The sequence below is a fragment of the Tachypleus tridentatus genome, chromosome 6, assembly GCF_004210375.1.
Source record: "Tachypleus tridentatus isolate NWPU-2018 chromosome 6, ASM421037v1, whole genome shotgun sequence".
NCBI classification, from domain to species: domain Eukaryota; kingdom Metazoa; phylum Arthropoda; class Merostomata; order Xiphosura; family Limulidae; genus Tachypleus; species Tachypleus tridentatus.
Window position 1 is genome coordinate 49,797,238 of NC_134830.1, and position 17,168 is coordinate 49,814,405.

At 38.1% G+C, this 17,168-nt stretch overlaps 1 protein-coding gene across 1 annotated transcript in view; it reads left to right on the forward strand.

Moving 5' to 3' along the window:
• The window catches only part of LOC143252453 (dual oxidase-like), an 84,690-nt gene that overhangs the window by 42,221 nt on the left and 25,301 nt on the right, over nt 1–17,168 (forward strand). The window contains exons 8-14 of the mRNA XM_076504581.1: nt 6,007–6,103; nt 7,594–7,672; nt 7,927–8,023; nt 9,794–9,966; nt 11,591–11,766; nt 12,767–12,885; nt 14,055–14,192. Coding sequence (XP_076360696.1) covers nt 6,007–6,103; nt 7,594–7,672; nt 7,927–8,023; nt 9,794–9,966; nt 11,591–11,766; nt 12,767–12,885; nt 14,055–14,192 — 879 coding nt within the window. The remainder of the gene's footprint in view (nt 1–6,006; nt 6,104–7,593; nt 7,673–7,926; nt 8,024–9,793; nt 9,967–11,590; nt 11,767–12,766; nt 12,886–14,054; nt 14,193–17,168) is intronic.

The window sequence follows — 17,168 nt, forward strand, 5'->3', positions numbered from 1 at the left end:
TAAAGAAACTTCAATCTGGAGACATATTGGTTGAAACATCCACATCTTAACACAGTGAACTCCTCTTGAATTCAAAGGCAGTTGAGGATATACCTATTGAGGTTAGACCTCATGCGACTTTGAATTCGTCATGAGGAGTTATTGTTGAGAGGAATTTGAAGAACGTCCCCGAGTCGGAGATTCTCGCTGGTTTCTCCACTTAAGGAGTTTCTGCAGTGAGGCGCATCTCCACTCTCAAAGATGGAGTTACACTGCTGACAGATATCCTCATTTTGACATTTACATCACCACGTGCACCTGCCACCCACCATCAAGGCAGGTTATCTAATTTGCAGGGTACGGCCATACATTCCAAACCCTCTCCGATGTTTCCAATGTCAGAGGTTCGGCCACTCAAAGACGTCATATCATGGTTCCCTGACATGTACTCGTTGTGGTGGCAAGGACCACGATACCTATGAGTGTGAAACGGACCCTCATTGCGTCAATTGCAATGGCTCTCACCTGTCCTACTTTCGTTCTTGCCCTAAATGGTTGGAGGAAATAGAGGTGCAGCGTTTGAAAACGACTCATAACATTAGTTATCCTGAGGCTCGGAAATTGCTGTCCACCACTTTATCTCGGACATATGCTGCTGCACTTCATTCCACAACTACAGTGGGAACGCAGACAGATCTCCCTGCGCCTCCTTTAGAATCGTTCTCAAGACAAATGAAAAGCCTTTTGACCTCCATGGTTAAAAAAGTTAATGAATCAACTTCTACACTCATCTCTGTTCCTCCCATACATTCCAACAAACCCCAGATCCACATCCTTTGGTTCCAGGTACAGGCATTTCTTCAGATACATCTTTTTCTCTAACCCCAAGATGCAAAGCAATCATTCGTTCGCGTTCTCAGTCACTGGAATCCCCTTCCAACAACAAAGACCTGCCTAATCGACTCAGGGCAGGATTCATGGAGGTCGGTAGACCTCTCCTGAATAAGGAAAGTAAGGAAAAAAAAGACGTGGTCGTAAACGGAAGAGTTTTCCAGCCACTACGCCTACGCGTCATTAAACATGGCCACCTTGATACAATGGAACTGTCGAGGTTTACGTTCTAATCTGGATGATATCAAAACACTGATTGCTTCCTACCATCTTGTATGTTTTTTTTTTTTACAGGACACGTTTCTAAAACCTGCTTATACAGTCACCTTTCGACAGTTTTCTCTGCACAGAAATGGCAGGCTGTGTGATGGACGAGTACATGGAGGGGTGGCACTGTTGGTTGATCAGCATGTGCCCACCTTGTCTTCGTCACCCAACACACCCTTGGAGGCTGTAGCTATTCCTGTTTCCTTGAGTCGTACCATCACTGTTTGTTCTCTCTACCTGTCGCGTGGAGTGGCATATGATCAATCAGACCTTATGCTCTCATTGAACAGTTGCCGTCTCCCTTTTTAATCCTGGGGGACTTTAATGGACATCATCCCCTCTGAAGAAGTACTGATACTGATAGGAGGGGTTGCTCTGTAGAGCATATGCTCCCTGATCCCAACCTTTCTCTTTTCAATATTGGTTTTTCTACTTATTTTCATGCACCTCGTCAGTCCTTTACTGCTATTGATCTCTCAGTTTGCTCCCCTTCATTTATTCTCCCGTTTTTCATGGAGGGTTGACAACTATCCACGAGGCAGTGATCATTTTCCTATAATTTTGAGAGAGACTGGTCTTGGTCGATGCCACCCAACCCGCGTTTCCCGGTGGAAGCTGGATCAGACAGACTGGTCCACTTTCACTGCTCTCGTGAGGCCTGGCATGGCCTAGCGCGTTAAGGCGTGCGCTTCGTAACCTGAGGGTCGCGGTTTCGCACCCGACTCGCCCTCCCAGCCGTGTGGGCGTTATAATGTGACGGTAAATCCCACTTTTCGTTGGTAAAAGAGTAGCCCAAGAGTTGGCGGTGGGTGGTGATGACTAGCTGCCTTCCCTCTAGTCTTACACTGCTAAATTAGGGACGGCTAGCACAGATAGCCCTCGAGTTGCTTTGTGCGAAATTCCAAAACAAACAAACAAATTCACTGCTCTCGCAGAACTTGATCCTGCCTTCGTCTGTCAGTCATCAATAGACGACTGTGTGGCAGCAGTAACTGACTGTATTGTAAAAGCAGCTGCTCAATGTATTCCTAAAATCTCGACACGTTTTCCACTATATCCTCGTCCGTGGTGGAATCCTGCCTGCCACATGGCACGGAAGGCTCAAAAACGGGTTTAGTATACTTTCTATTGATATCCCATACTTTCAAACTGCATCGCTTTCCAGCGGGCCCGTGCACATGCTAGGTGGGTAAGACATCAAAGCCAGAAGGAATCTTGGATTAAGTTCACGACTAGCATATCTTCTACCACCAGTTCCAAGGTCATATGGGACAGGGTTCGAAAGGTCAATGGGCACTACAATTCTGTCCCCCCTTGATCTTACTCTCTGATGGCCAAGAGGTAGCTGATGTCTGGAGCATCGCCGATACTCTAGGTGAAAGCTTTTGCCAGGTATCTAGCACTTCTGCTTGTTCCTCCACCTTCTTGTCCATCAAGACTCGGGTGTAGCGTTCACCTCTTTCCTTTCGAACTAACTGTCTCTTTGACTATAATCGTCCCTTTACACTGGTGGAACTGAAAATGGCCCTTCATTGGTCTGGCAGAACATCTGTTGGACCAGATAGTGTACACTGTGACATGCTGCGCCATCTATCTGCTGCTTCTCTTGATATTTTTTTAATTGTTTTTAACCGGATCTGGCAGGAGAATGTTTTTCCTAATGCCTGACGCCAGGCTATTATCTTTCTCTAAGCCTGAGAAAGATCCCAAGATTCCTTCAAACTACCGTCCAATTGCTTTGACGAGCTGTTTCTGAAATACTTTAGAGAGGATGATTTAATGCTCGTTTTGTTTGGTTCCTCGAATCAAACCTCCTCTCGCCCACCCAGTGTGGGTTCTGACGACAGCACTCCACCATGGACCACCTGATTCGACTTGAAACATCAGTCAGAGAAGCCTTTTTCAAACGACAACATCTTGTATTAATATTCTTCGACATTGAGAAAGCTTATGACACAACAAGGAGGAATGGCATTTTGCGAGACTTCCATATATGTGGGTTAAGTGGCCATTTACCCATGTTTACGAAACATTTTTTAACAGACAGGAGATTCCAACTTCGTGTGGGTTCGACACTTTCCCGTTATTTTCTACAGGAACTTGGGGTCCCTCAGGGCTGTGTTTTGAGTGTCACTTTTCAGTATAAAGATTAATGCCCTCACTGAACAACTCCCTCTCACTGTTGCAAACGGGCTCTATGTCGACAACTGACGAGAGATGTGAAATTCCTCGATCGTGTACTGAAGTGGACCATAGCAAATGGCTTTAATTTCTCTCTCTCTAAAATCATTTGCATGCACTTTTGCCACCAACGGGGTATTCACCCTGATCCTGAACTCCGTATCAATGAAGTTTCGCTGCCTGTGGTCCCTGAGACCAAGTTCTTGGAGCTTATCTTTGACCGTAAGCTGACCTTTATATCACATTTAAAGCAGCTACGGGTCAAATGCACAAGAGCACTGAACATTCTTCGTGCCCTCTCTACCACCAGTTGGGGAGCGGATCCCTGTTCTATGTTAAAGATATATATCGTGCTTTTATTTGATCGAAACTCGACTATGGATCAATGGTCTCTGGCTCTGCCAGACCCTCGGCCTTAAAGATCCTGGATCCCATTCATCATCAAGGACTTCGATTCTGCACTGGGGCTTTCTGCACCTCTATACATAGAATCTCATGAACCTTCTTTGCACCTTCGCTGTTTGCAACTGCTTTTTACTATATTATTTGAAACTTCATTCGTTACCAAAGCATTCCATCTGGGGTTGTGTTTTCCTTCCTCAGTGGGCCATACCTTTTCAGAACAGACGATCTGCCATTGCTTCTTTTGGCCTTCTCGTTCATGTGCAATTGGATGAATTGGGTCTGTCCTTGGATAACATTGCATAATCCACTGGTCAGCCCATCCCACCATGGCTTATTACAGACCCCAAATGTGACCTTTCCTTAAGCCATCTGAGAAAAGCAATTACTCCTGATTGGAAGTACCATCTTTTATTTACTGAACATCTTTTGAACAATCTTTCCATTCCAATTTATATGGATGGTTCCAAATCAGGTGACTCTGTGGGCTCTGCCATTGTTTGTTGCGGTTCGGTGGTTGCGTACAGAATCCCCTCTACTGCTTCTGTGTTCACTGCTGAACTGTACGCCATTTCTCTTGCCCTGGATCACATAGAAGCTAAGCAGTACTCCAACTGCACTATTTATACTGACTTGTTTAGTTCTCTACTGGCCCTGGAATTGCTTCACGTTAGTTTACACCCTGTTCTCACTGATATTCAAAACCAACTGGCCCATTTCTCTTTAACATACTTCTATCCAGTTTTTCTGGATATCTGGCCACGTTGGTGCTCATTCCCATGAATACCATAGATAAATCTGTCTGCTCTGGCACTATCACCACTGTGCTTATTCCATACATGGACTGTGGTCCTATATTCAAGGCTCGGTTCCGTTTCAGCTGGCAGTCAATTTGGAGTGAGCAACGCGAAAACAAGCTTTTCCAAATAAAACCCTATATTGCACTTTGGCCGTCTTGCTTCAGTAAGGATCGGAAGGAGGAAGTTGCTCTGACTTGACTACGCAATGGTCACAGTTTTTTAACTTATCGTTTTCTTTTTTCTGGAACTGATGCACCAGTGTGTAGTCTGTGTAACACTCAAATCACTATCAGCCACATTTTACTTTCTTGTCGTTGTTCTGACTCTCAGCGACGGCACCATTTTAAACATGTTCTGTCCCAAGGTTTGTCCCTTAAGTTAGACAGTGTTATTGGTGATGGTGACACTGTCCACCTTGATAAAGTTTTTAGTTTTTTAAAGGCCATTAAGTTTTTTAATTCATACATTACACCTTTTTTAATGTGGTTCCCTTTTAAGAATCACAGTCTCTCTAGTTCGATTTAAAATTAGAAAATGGCCGTAACTTTAAATAACTCGACACCAGGACTTGAAAGGCCAACTTCAAGTGACTAACGCTGCTGTTTGAACTATCCGTTAGTCGTCCTGGCGAGTTATTATTACAATTTTGCTACATGTCTTTTTAACACTTTTATTACTTTACCCTATGATAATGGCTGTAATGACACATAACCCGAACCAGACCTGGAAAGGCCAACTTCAGGTGACTGACGATGTTTCTTGTACTTACCTGTTAGTCTTCCTGGCGGGTTATGATAATTACCATTATGCTACGGAAAGTCTTTTACATCTTTTACTCCAGTTTCTCTCTTAACATTGTAGACTAGATGTCAACATTGGTTTTATGCTATTTATGTTTTTCAATGCTGTTTTGTTTTACCTTCATTTCCTTTTATGAATTTTACTACACTTACTTTTATCTTTTTACCGGACGTTTGACGCAGATAGCCTAGCTGTTTTGTGCCATAAAACACTAAATCATTCAAACAACCAATTTTTATTTCAATTAAAGTGAAGGGTTGATTATAGATGTGGGACGTTGTGGATTTCAGCACCCACATCTCGCTTTTCTAATTTCTATATCTATCGCGATTTTTATTTCTTATGTGAGACTGGTAAATGGAGGTTAAGACTGACATACGATGTATCCCCACCGTAAGGTGGGTCCTACTTGCGCAGTAATCTCCAGAACCTAGGGTACATTTTATAATCTCACATTATTATAGCATGTAATACTCTGGGATGTTTTCAACTAATGCAGCGTTTTTTGTTTAATTCATTTTCGTTTTGGCTTGTTGTTTAAGTTATATACTTCTATGTAAGATTTGAATATTTTACACACCACAGAAATACTTATAAAATCATTTATTACATTTTATCTAAAATACAAGGTGATTACGAGTGAAATGTTATCTCTGATAACGAAGTGTACTTGTTTTTAATTCAGGTTATAAGCCTGATATACATCCAGGAATTAGTCATGTATTCCAGTCTGCAGCCTTTCGTTTTGGCCACACCATGATACCACCCGGTATTTACCGTAGGTATGTTTATCGTTTATGGAATGACTGCTATTAGTGCTTTTCAAGTAGTTGTTGTTTGTATCATTTCATATTTAATTGGCTGAACCTATGGAGAATCTAACAGTAAATTAGGTTCAGAATCTGTGTTAACACGTTGGGTCCCACACGACCCACCGGCGAGTCAAGCTCTATTTTCCTTTTAAAGGGCCACTTATTGGTGAGACACAACGGCTATATATACTCTTCCTAAAATAAAGTAATTGTTAAATGACTAGTGGGATCTTGGAAAGTATCGGCAAAATAGGCTTAGGAGCCAATGTATTATATGTGATGTTGTGTCTGATAAACTGAAGGGAAGAAGGAAAGATAATTTATGTACCGTGAAATATTTTACTTTTCGTCAACCAAGGAAAATACGGGTAAGGTTATGTTTGGTACGTGTTTGTGCTGGAAAAGTTTGGCGCGGGTTATAGTTTTGTTTTGTGTGTGTGCGTGCATCGTTTATGGCAGTAAGCAAGATTTGATTATATTAACTTAGCCCTGTAAGCTATACTTCTAACTTTGATTTGGATGTTAGCTATGATCAAACAAAATCCATGAATATTTTGAAATATTAATGATCTAAGTACTTTATGAAGTACCTAGAAACTTACTTGTCTGCAGACGTAAATACGAGATCATAGTTGGTTTAAGAGTAGAGAATGAATATTGACTCAGTCAGGTTAGTGAAATGCGAGTGTATTCCGTACGTTCAAGTTATTTGGTCGATCATTTTAACGTTATCCCTGGTACCATTAGCAAGGTATTTACGCCTCGACGTAAACTTAGGATTACAAGTTACAGGTCTTCAAACTTGTAGAAACGCTAAGGAAGAAATAAACTTTATTGTTACGTAGGCCGGTCTTCGAATATTTTTACCAAATAATTTAAAGGAATCAATACAACAAATGAATATTATTGCAAAAGATAAGTTAGTTGTAAAAAAACAACATGAACTATAAAGTGAATTTGCTTTTGATAGTGGTATTAGTTACGCACACAGACATGTGCTCTTACGTAATACAGCGTTCAGTGTCTAGTTCCATTACATTAATTAATCTTGACCAGAAATCTAAAAACCACACCAGTAAGTCACACAGTGAATGTTAAGAGTTATTAATTGTTTTACTTTGTATATTTCCCTACACCCATTTCTTTAAACATCTTGAGAAAAATTACGTTGTAGCCCAACGTGGCTTCGCTCTAAAACAAACATGCCGTCGTGCGACCTCTAATTTAAGGTGATTATTAGAGGAACAGACATTTCTCAAGTTCTGTAAAACAGACTAGTGAAAAGTAAACATTTCTACAAAAAAAAAAAAAAAAAGATGTGTCGCGGAACAAAACTCATTTTCAGAGATCGAACTAAGGCTCGAACGAAACAACCATATCAAACACAATTGCACGTAAAATATTATCTTCGGTTTACATTTTATCTCTAAGCCTAATCTTCATGTTAACTTATTTTTCAGAGACGGTCAATGTAATTTCAAGAAGAACCAGAATGGCTATCCTGCAATTCGCCTATGCTCCAGTTGGTGGGAATCTGACGTAAGTTGTTCTCCTGTTTCTTATTGGTTAATAAATTAATAAAATTGGCTTAATTTATTTAGATATCATCCTGGGGGGGGATGTCTAATTCTACTACTTTACGCATCTTTCAATTAAGTGTTACTAAACTTGTCCTTTTTTTTCGTAAGGAGGAGATCCAATGCAGATAAATATTTAAACTCAAGTTTCTATGTGGTCAAGCTGTCAGTTCCAATATCAGCTATATGTGTTAAAGATGGTGTTTTGTTGAATAGGAGATCCTACCAGAAGCTGGTGTAGAAGAGATCTTGTTAGGCCTAGCGTCTCAGATTAGTGAACGTGAAGACCCAGTTTTGTGTTCGGATATACGAGGTAAGAGTTAGATGTTTTAATCCAGCGGACCCTAGTGTACAGTAAATATATTAACATTAGTAATATTTTTTACAAGAAAACTTAAGTATCCCAACGATTTTAATACAGTTTTCATCTGCCGCTAAGTAAACATTTAGTTCCATGCTTAAGAACTAAAGATAACGCCACTGGCGAGATCAACTTGTGAAACACAAGTCTTCCAACTAGAAATATTAGACTTATTCCACGAGGTGAATATTGTTAGAATTTTCCCTAAGGAAAATCAAGCGTTCGAATCGGTATAAGATCCTCTTTTTCAATACGTAGTTGGAAATATTCATATCCAACTAGTTTTATTTTGTGTATTAAAGTTTCCACAAGTAGATTAGTTACATAAAAAAAAATTTTAAACTACAAAACTCTGATTCGATAATTTTTAAACAGCTTAACAGTAAAAGTGAAAACATTGTATAAAATGTTTTTTTTTTTTTTTTTAGTTTATGTTTATACTGAGCAACGGTATGTTGGTGGTTACTTACATTTGAAACAGAAAACTAAACATTGATTTACACTCGTTCAATATCTGTTAAAGGTGGTATTAATTAATACGTCTTTAAAGTGTGGTATTTATAACAATAGGCCCCCGACAAAAATTACTTTCATGGAATGTGAATGATCTACACAATTTTCGTCTGGTTCAGTACTTTTCATAGTTTTATAGATGACATTCAAACGTTCTGTATTTATTAAAATGTATGAAATATCAACAGCTTGTCAAATGACATCAGTGTTTTCGCACAATGACGCAAGTGTTTAATTTAGAGGTGACGACAATTAATAGTGAAATAGACAATTTTTAGACCTAAGAACTGTAAATGATTACCGTTACAATTCAATCTACTGCCATCCCAGTTCTAGCCTTTTTGTTTTATATTTTTGAGGTGTGGTCTCTGAAACCAAGATATATTTTGTTATTTTATATACTTTTATAGATTTATTTTCTACAAGTTTTGTAATCCTTCTTACCTTTATCATGCTATCCAGTAGTTTGTTTACCTTGAGCAAACCACACACTCGGACATTTTCGATTTCTTAATAATACACCTTTCTTTACTCAGGATTGGTCAACTCTCACGGCTATCTCGTTAACATTTCTTGCGCACGTGATGTGTACATGTTTTTCATAGTTATTACTCTACAGTTTATGTTTTTTTTTTTTCTTCTGAAGAAAATCGTTCGAATATTGTTTGTTCTTGTTTTGTTTTTTTAGTCCACCGTATGTAATACATCGTAATACTGTAATGTAACATCATTACAGTCACGTACAAATTATATATACAGTAAAATTAACATGTCTTAGCATTACTGGCTACAATAGTCAATATGTACTTTACTAAATTCAGTTGATTTGGTAGCATCCAAATCTCATTTCAGACTTTACGCTTAACTGTAGCTCGAATTTAATTATAAAAATGTGTGAAGGTAAACAAGTAAGCTGTCTAGATATATTGAGATGGATATAAGTACGTACTTTATAGAATACAACAAAGATAACGCCTTATTTATAAACCTGCACTTCAGGTGTACATAGAGAACAGCTGTGGTGAACTCTGGATCTTTCTCTGTTGACCAATCTAATCAACTTTTTCATATTTAACTTGCTAAATCTCGCCAGTTTCCTCCAATTATTGATTTAGTTAGATATTGGTTATTTATTATAACGGCAGATTGTTTATAGTAACATCTACAATCATCTCGTAACCTTGAAGCTGTCCTTGCATATCTTTACAGATAAACTTTTCGGTCCGATGGAATTCACCCGCAGGGATCTGGGGGCGTTGAATATCATGAGGGGTCGAGACAGTGGCCTCCCAGACTATAATACCGTACGCAAGTGTTACCACCTCCCTATGATATCAAACTGGACTGATATCAACAAGAAGATCTATAGTAAACAACCCGAGGTAATTAGGGTTAGCATGTTATATAGTAGCGTTTGAGTTCCAAATTGATTTTATCGAAATGCTGTTTTATGGGCGAGCAAGGTTTCCCGCTTTTTAGGCCATTCTTTTTCTATTATTCTGTTTTATCTCTCTTGCTGGAAGTACCACTCAATTTTCTTTCTTAATATAACCCGAAACCTAGACCATCTCGACGAATACAAGGCATATAGCACCTTCCATCAGGCAAGCTAAAGTACTGCATTCACAGAGTGTATCTAATGTATACACGCCATCAAGTGGTTCACTTCTTGAAGTTACCACCAGATACAGTACACATAAACTCTAGTCTCATTGTTCCTGAGATATCATACCACACACAGTGATTGATTTATCAAGCTTCTAGGGTTAAAATACAATGGTAAGCATGATGTTAACATTACCATCAGTGCAGTGTCAAGGTTGCATTCACGTTAACCCTCGTCTCGTTCAAGTCCAATCTTGAAGATATACTAAACTAAACCTTGCTAGCTCTCTTTTATTTAATAGTGTAAGCTTATAATCATTATTCTTCATGATTGCATCTTTTTCTACCATGCTTATTTATTTATTACGTAGTATGTGATAAACAATGCATATGGGGCCGACTCGCGATGTTCGTGACGTGTTCAAGTTAGATGACGTTACGGGAGATGGACGTACTACACCAAAACACGATCTCACTTGTTTGGTTTGTACAACAAAGTCGCACGATAGGACAGCTATCTGTGCCGTTCTGATGATAAAATCGAATAGTATTCAAATAATGATTTTATTTAACAAGGTCAACGTAAAACATTCCCAGTGTAACGATTTCAAATTACCCCCGTTTTCAAGTTACCCCCCGGTAATATGAAATCTTTCTGAGAGTACCGGGGGAGTAACATGAAATCGATTTTAAATTATCCCCTCTTCTAACGCCAAAATGACAAACATAATGATTGCTTTTAATATATTTAGTGCGTGTCGAGTACGTATTTAAGTACATGATAATAGGCAAAAGGCCTATTATTTCTTTTATTAAAATTGATGATTTATATAAGATAGAAGGTATTTTAAGGGCTCGTCCTCGCCAGACCACAAGGTCTACATGCTGTCTTCATTCAATATATTGTAATTTATACATATTAATTTTTTATATTTCTTTATGCGCACTGAAATAAAAATGTGATTTGATAGCATGAGATATAGAACATGATAAATATTCGAATTTTTACATTATTATTAATGTGTTAATTTCATTTGCACACACTGAGTGCGATAAAAACGTCTAGCATCTTAACAAACCGTTAAAACGAGTCTATTGGGAAGGAGGGTATTTTGAAATCAAGGGGGGTAAGATGAAATCGATTTTGTTCTACCCCCCGGTAATATGAAAACGAATTCAAATTACCGGGGGGTAACATTTACAGGGAGTAGTTTGAAATCGTTACACCGGTACTCTAAACAATACATTAAAACATCTGCTATTTTTTAAATACCATTTAGGTTATACAACAGTGTTTTTTAAGATATTAACATATATTTTATAGGTGTTTTGATAATGCTTTTCTGTCTGTAATTGACCAACGCCAAACACCAATTCTAATGTCCCGTACTTGCTATATAGTTGTTTGACAGACTGGCAAGTTTGTATGGCAGTGTCAACAATATTGACCTGTATGTGGGGGGCATGCTCGAGACTGAGGATGGAAGACCCGGACGCCTTTTTCGTGAGATTATCAGACATCAGTTTGAGAGACTGCGAGACGCCGATCGTTTTTGGTTTGAATATGATGGAAATGGGTAAGTAAATTTTGTTCATAACGGACTATGGTCGTGCAAGTAATGGCGTAAATAGTGTCTCGATCTTTTTGACATGTCTGCCAGCTCTTATCGGCCTGAAGATACTTGATATTGAATGAAAACCCTTTTCGTCACAGAATAAAGCAGATGACATGGTTGTCGTATTACATTCATTTTTATCTTCGCTAATAAATTCTCATTATTAATGTATAATATGATCACTTGGAGGTTAGGGCGCTCGACTTGTAGTCTGAGGGTAGCAGGTTCGAATCCCCCATCTGACTTTTCAGTCGTGGGGGTATTATAATGCGACGGTAATCAATCCCACTAGCCCAAGAATTGGCGGTGGGTGGTGATGACTAGGTGCCTTCCCTCTAGTCTTATACTGTTAAATTAGGGACGGCTAGCGCAGATAGCTCTCGTCTAGTTTTGCATGATGTTTAAAAATCAAACATTGAAATGATCACTTGGTCCATCCTGGGATCAAAACGACCTGCTTAATGGTTCATTGGTTTTACTTAATCACGTGTAAGAGTTAATTGGAGTTAAAGAAATAAATATTTATAATAAACGGTTCGTTCTTAAAGTAAATAATTAATTTTGTATTTAGTGGGAATCTCGAGCTCTGTTATGATCTATAATAACTTTAATCACAATTACAGGTGATCAACTTAACCTAGTTTACACTAAAACAGTTGTTTAAACCAATGTACACAATGTAGTAGTTGTCGAGACACTATGACATCTGTTGCTTCCCAGTTGGCTCAGCGAGCCCCAGCAATGTGCAAAAGGTCTCATCGGCAATAGATATGGCAAATGTAATGTAGTTAACATATTATTGCGTACTTATTTATAATGTGGGTAGAGCTGCATAAGCAGACGAAATTTAGAGATTTTGAATGAAAATTTAATATCAAAATTATCAAATAAAATGTCGTTTTTATAAGTTACTTTTAATACAGACTTGTTAAGTTTTGGTTTGTATGGATCCCAACAACAGGATCTTCACAGCTCAAGAAATCGAAAAGATCCGGAAGATCCATCTATACGATATTATCATAGCTGCGACTGAAATCCAACCTGGAGAAATCCAAGAAAACGTTTTCTTTTGGAAATCAGGTTTATTACCATTTTTGTTTTTTAAGTGACCGCAATGCTTAGTCATCGGCAGTTTTCTAATAAACATCTTACTGTTAATAATGGTAGGCAAACAACTAATATACAAACCTTAGTACTGACCATACCTGAAGACATAACAATGTTATGTAGAAACATTGTAGTATGTTACACCATCAATAAAACTTTTTTCTGCTTATAAATCGTTGTTTACCTACCTGTTATTAGTAGAATCTGCTTCCTCACTTAAATATCTTACGGTTCAATAATATTAAATCTAAGTCCAGAAGTTTGATCTTTCTTAATACAGTAACAGACGTATCGTTCTATGTGTCTGAACGAAGTTAACTTAACACTGATGGTTAATGTGTTATTTTCGTTGTAGTTTTGAGCTTCTAGGTTTTGTTCTTGTGTTTATTGTACAACAGCTGTTATTTAGAAATATCCAAGTAACATTGAACACATGGTTGTTACACATACTATAGCTATTTTTATAGTTGCCTGAAATTTAACACTCCTACGAAAAGTGGGGCCTAATAGGCTCCAGAGCAACTTGAAAGGTTATTAATATTAGTCTAATAAATTTGTATTTAAATGAAATTGCCATTTCATTTGATTTCATTTCATTAAATATCATTTAAATTTCATTTAAATACAAAATTATTAGCCTAATATTAATAACCTTTCAAGTTGCTCTGGGGCCTATTAGGCCCCACTTTTCGTAGGAGTGTTAAGTACCCAAAGTGTGAATATTTTTTGATTTTTTTGTCTGTGATTCAATTCGATAGATGGCGCAACATTGTTTATTTCTGTCACACACGCTACGTCCATTACAGTAAGAATACTATGTTAGTAATGTACACTGGTTTAGCAATATTTATTTGCCGAGCTGTTGTAATGTTACTTGACAATACAAATGTAAGTTTCTTATTGCGAGAAAAAGTAGCATTAGACACTCTAGTAATTTTTTTTTAGTGAAGTTGCAACTGCTAGTTTTATCCCAATTGTGAATTTTCTGTTGAGTTCTCTTCCACTTAATAATTAATAAATCTTAAATACGAACAATTTCCATTTCTAATAAAGCTAATCACGTTAGAATATCTAAGTGTTTTAAAAATAATTGAAATTTTATTTACTTAGATTTGTAATTTTTTTTTCTCTTCTTGCCTTAGGAGACCCTTGTCCACAACCAATGCAACTAAACAATACAGTTTTAGAACCTTGCATAATTCTTGAAGGATATGATTATTTCCATGGCAACGAAGTTGCATACATCTATTCTTGTCTTACGCTGGCTTTTATCCCCATAAGTGAGTATAAGCAGGGCTGTTTTCTGTTCTTTTTAAAATGCAAAACCTGAAAATGTATAGCGAGTTTAAAACTGAGGTATGTTATTTGAAAGCTGCCAATATTTTTTAAATAAAAACCCTATTTATTTTATAATATTGTGGAACATTATACAAATACTGAATAGTTATAAGGACAATAGATTTGGTGCCCGATGTAGTGAGTGGCCGGGTTCTGTTTCTCAAGGCTAAAGGTCACTAGCTAGTAGTATGGGTACGAAAAACGTAGAAGTTTCTAGATAATTATCGTAATATACATGAAAACAAAATTCTTATTCAAAGATTGAACTACGATAATTCAATAAATTTGTCACTGAGTATGAGATTGGAAAAAGAATTGAAACTTCATTTGTTTACAAATTACAATAAACTCTCCAAGTGTACAACTGTAACTTTACCATGACGATTGGTTAGAATACGGAGTCACCTTCGTACAGTACGGTATTCCTCGATACGTTTTACAGGTCCTTTCATTGTCCCTTTCTAATGTGAATAAATGAAATATTACGCCATAACACACATTCATTTTACGGGTTTTAGCATATTGTTTGTAATTAGGCCTAAATCAGTTGGTGTATGTTCACTACACTTCGAAAAAATGTTGTTTTCAAGGTTCTCCTGCAACGTCATGCATAAACAGCAAACTTCTTCATAACTAGGCAACAATCAAGTTTAAATATTTCGTAGCAGGTGATGCGCTGTTGGTCAATCACGGTGAAGAATTCATGCTAGGGGGCAGAATAACAATTTCCAAATGTTCTTTTATTGGTCTATTGTTGTTATTGTGAAACTACAGTATATTCGATGTCAGTACAACAGTTAATGTGGACATTAAAAAAATTGGATATTGTTGGCACTGCTTATAAGGACAAAGAATAAAACATCAAAAATAGTTGAACTTTCTAAAACATCTGAAATTAATTCTGACTTTTATTTCTGAATCGTCTGTAAAATAACTGTCTAAAGTACGATATTATTGGTTAAGCGCAATTTTTTTTTCTCTTACCCAATGATAAACTGACTAAAAATGTATCTTTTGGTAACTTGTTCTTTGTTGCCTTGGCGACATCACTGGAACCAGTACGCTACTGACGTCAGACTTGTGTTTTAAGCTGTAGCTTAACTGTGTATGTGTGTGTAAAAAAAAAAAAAAAAAGAGAGTTTGTATCTGACTAGTGGAAAGGCGGCTACTAAACAGCGCCACCGCACTCGGCTACTTGTAACTAACCAAATAGGGGGATATGATCAACTCCATTCTGGTGTATAAACGCAAACGAACTTGGCAGGGGTTTAGTTTAGAAAGAGAGAAGTCTGAAGAGTACACCGACAAAACCCACTTCATGGCCTGGGCGCCGAAACATCTACCCAGACCGTGCCCGGAAGCAGCTGGGAAGAAAATCATGGTTATTAATGGATATTGAATGAAAAATAAAACTATTGGATTGTAGCAATAGTATACATGTTGGTTGACTGGTAACTAGGAAAACTGCTAGCTGCGGTCTAGTAGAACAGGTATGAACTTCAGGTTGAACTTGCGTTCACACCTGATGGAGGAAAACGTGAGCATTGTGGTGAATCGACTGGTGAATTCATCAGTCTGGGGTGCTTTGTTTCTTGTAATTTTTGTTTGTGTATTCTAAGTGATTGTGGTCTGTTTCTCTGTTTGAACTGACGCGTCGATAGTTTTCATGTGAATGGTCCGAGTCTGGCTGGTGGTTGTATTCCGTGAAACTGGAACTGATGTCTGGCAGGAAATATCATCTTCCTTGGACTGTTAAGTCTTAACGTGTTGTGGACTGGCTGTTTTTGTGTAGTTTTCCGTTGAAAGTTGTCCGTTGATTGTCCATGTCGTCTGGGCACTTTGTTTGACCACGAGTTAAAGGGTCGACGATGTGGGCGTTCGACTATAAAGTGAAATATGTGATAGTAACACCCGTGACGCAAAATATAGCCAGCACTGTACTTCGATATTGTCACTATCTTCATGAAGTACGTAGGTAGGTTGGTGTGTCTGGAGAAAATTCGATGTACGGCATGTAGCTTGGTCTGGATTTAAGATTCTATGGCTTGTTTGATTTCTTCTTGTTGTATGGTTGGGTCGAGAAAAGGCTGACAGGACTTTTAGTTGGTGAACAACTTACTTTAATTTCAGTGTTCCATGGTTGGCATAGATAAACTTGATCAGCAGGAGTAGCGGACTGGATGAGAATTCGGGTTCTGGAAAGTTCGATGGTTGCCCCTGGCTTGGCTTGGACGATGAACGTGGCGCCTTATAGCGGCGTGAGGTGTGAAGGTAAACCGTCGACAATTACCGGCGATACCGGCAGTATAACTGACGTAGCTGATCCTTGCGTCTTGAACAGTATAATGGCAGAGATATCGGCACGTCTTGCTCACTCTGTTACTAGCGTGGAAGTCCTCCATCTTGTTCTGTGACTAGCGTGGAAGTTTTCCATCTTGTTCTGTGACGAGCGTGGACTTTCTGGTCTATCCCTGACCTCAAAGTTTATAACGCGTTTCACGAGAACGGTATGCAACCATGAAGTCTCAAGTTCACAGCTACTTTAGTTAGACTGTGTAAATTTAAAAATATGTAACAAATACGGAAGTGAACACACATTTAAGGTATTTTCTGTATAACGAGTCGTAACTCTTCTTTATAAACCATCGACTGCTTCTGTGTACCAAATCGCGACTTCCCCTTCCCCATAACCAATTACCAGTCTTGAGTAATTATTCTCCATGATAAGCCTCGTGTAGGTACGTAATTGTATTGAAACTCTTACCATCTAGGTTTAAGAGCCGAAATAACCAGACAATCGTGTAACCATTATCTAATATGAAATGCCTGAATTGGTTCAGCAAGAATATAAAAGTAACGCCACTCAGTAAAACTATGGTTTAAGTTGATGTATAACGTAAAGTGTTTAAAGTGTCTGA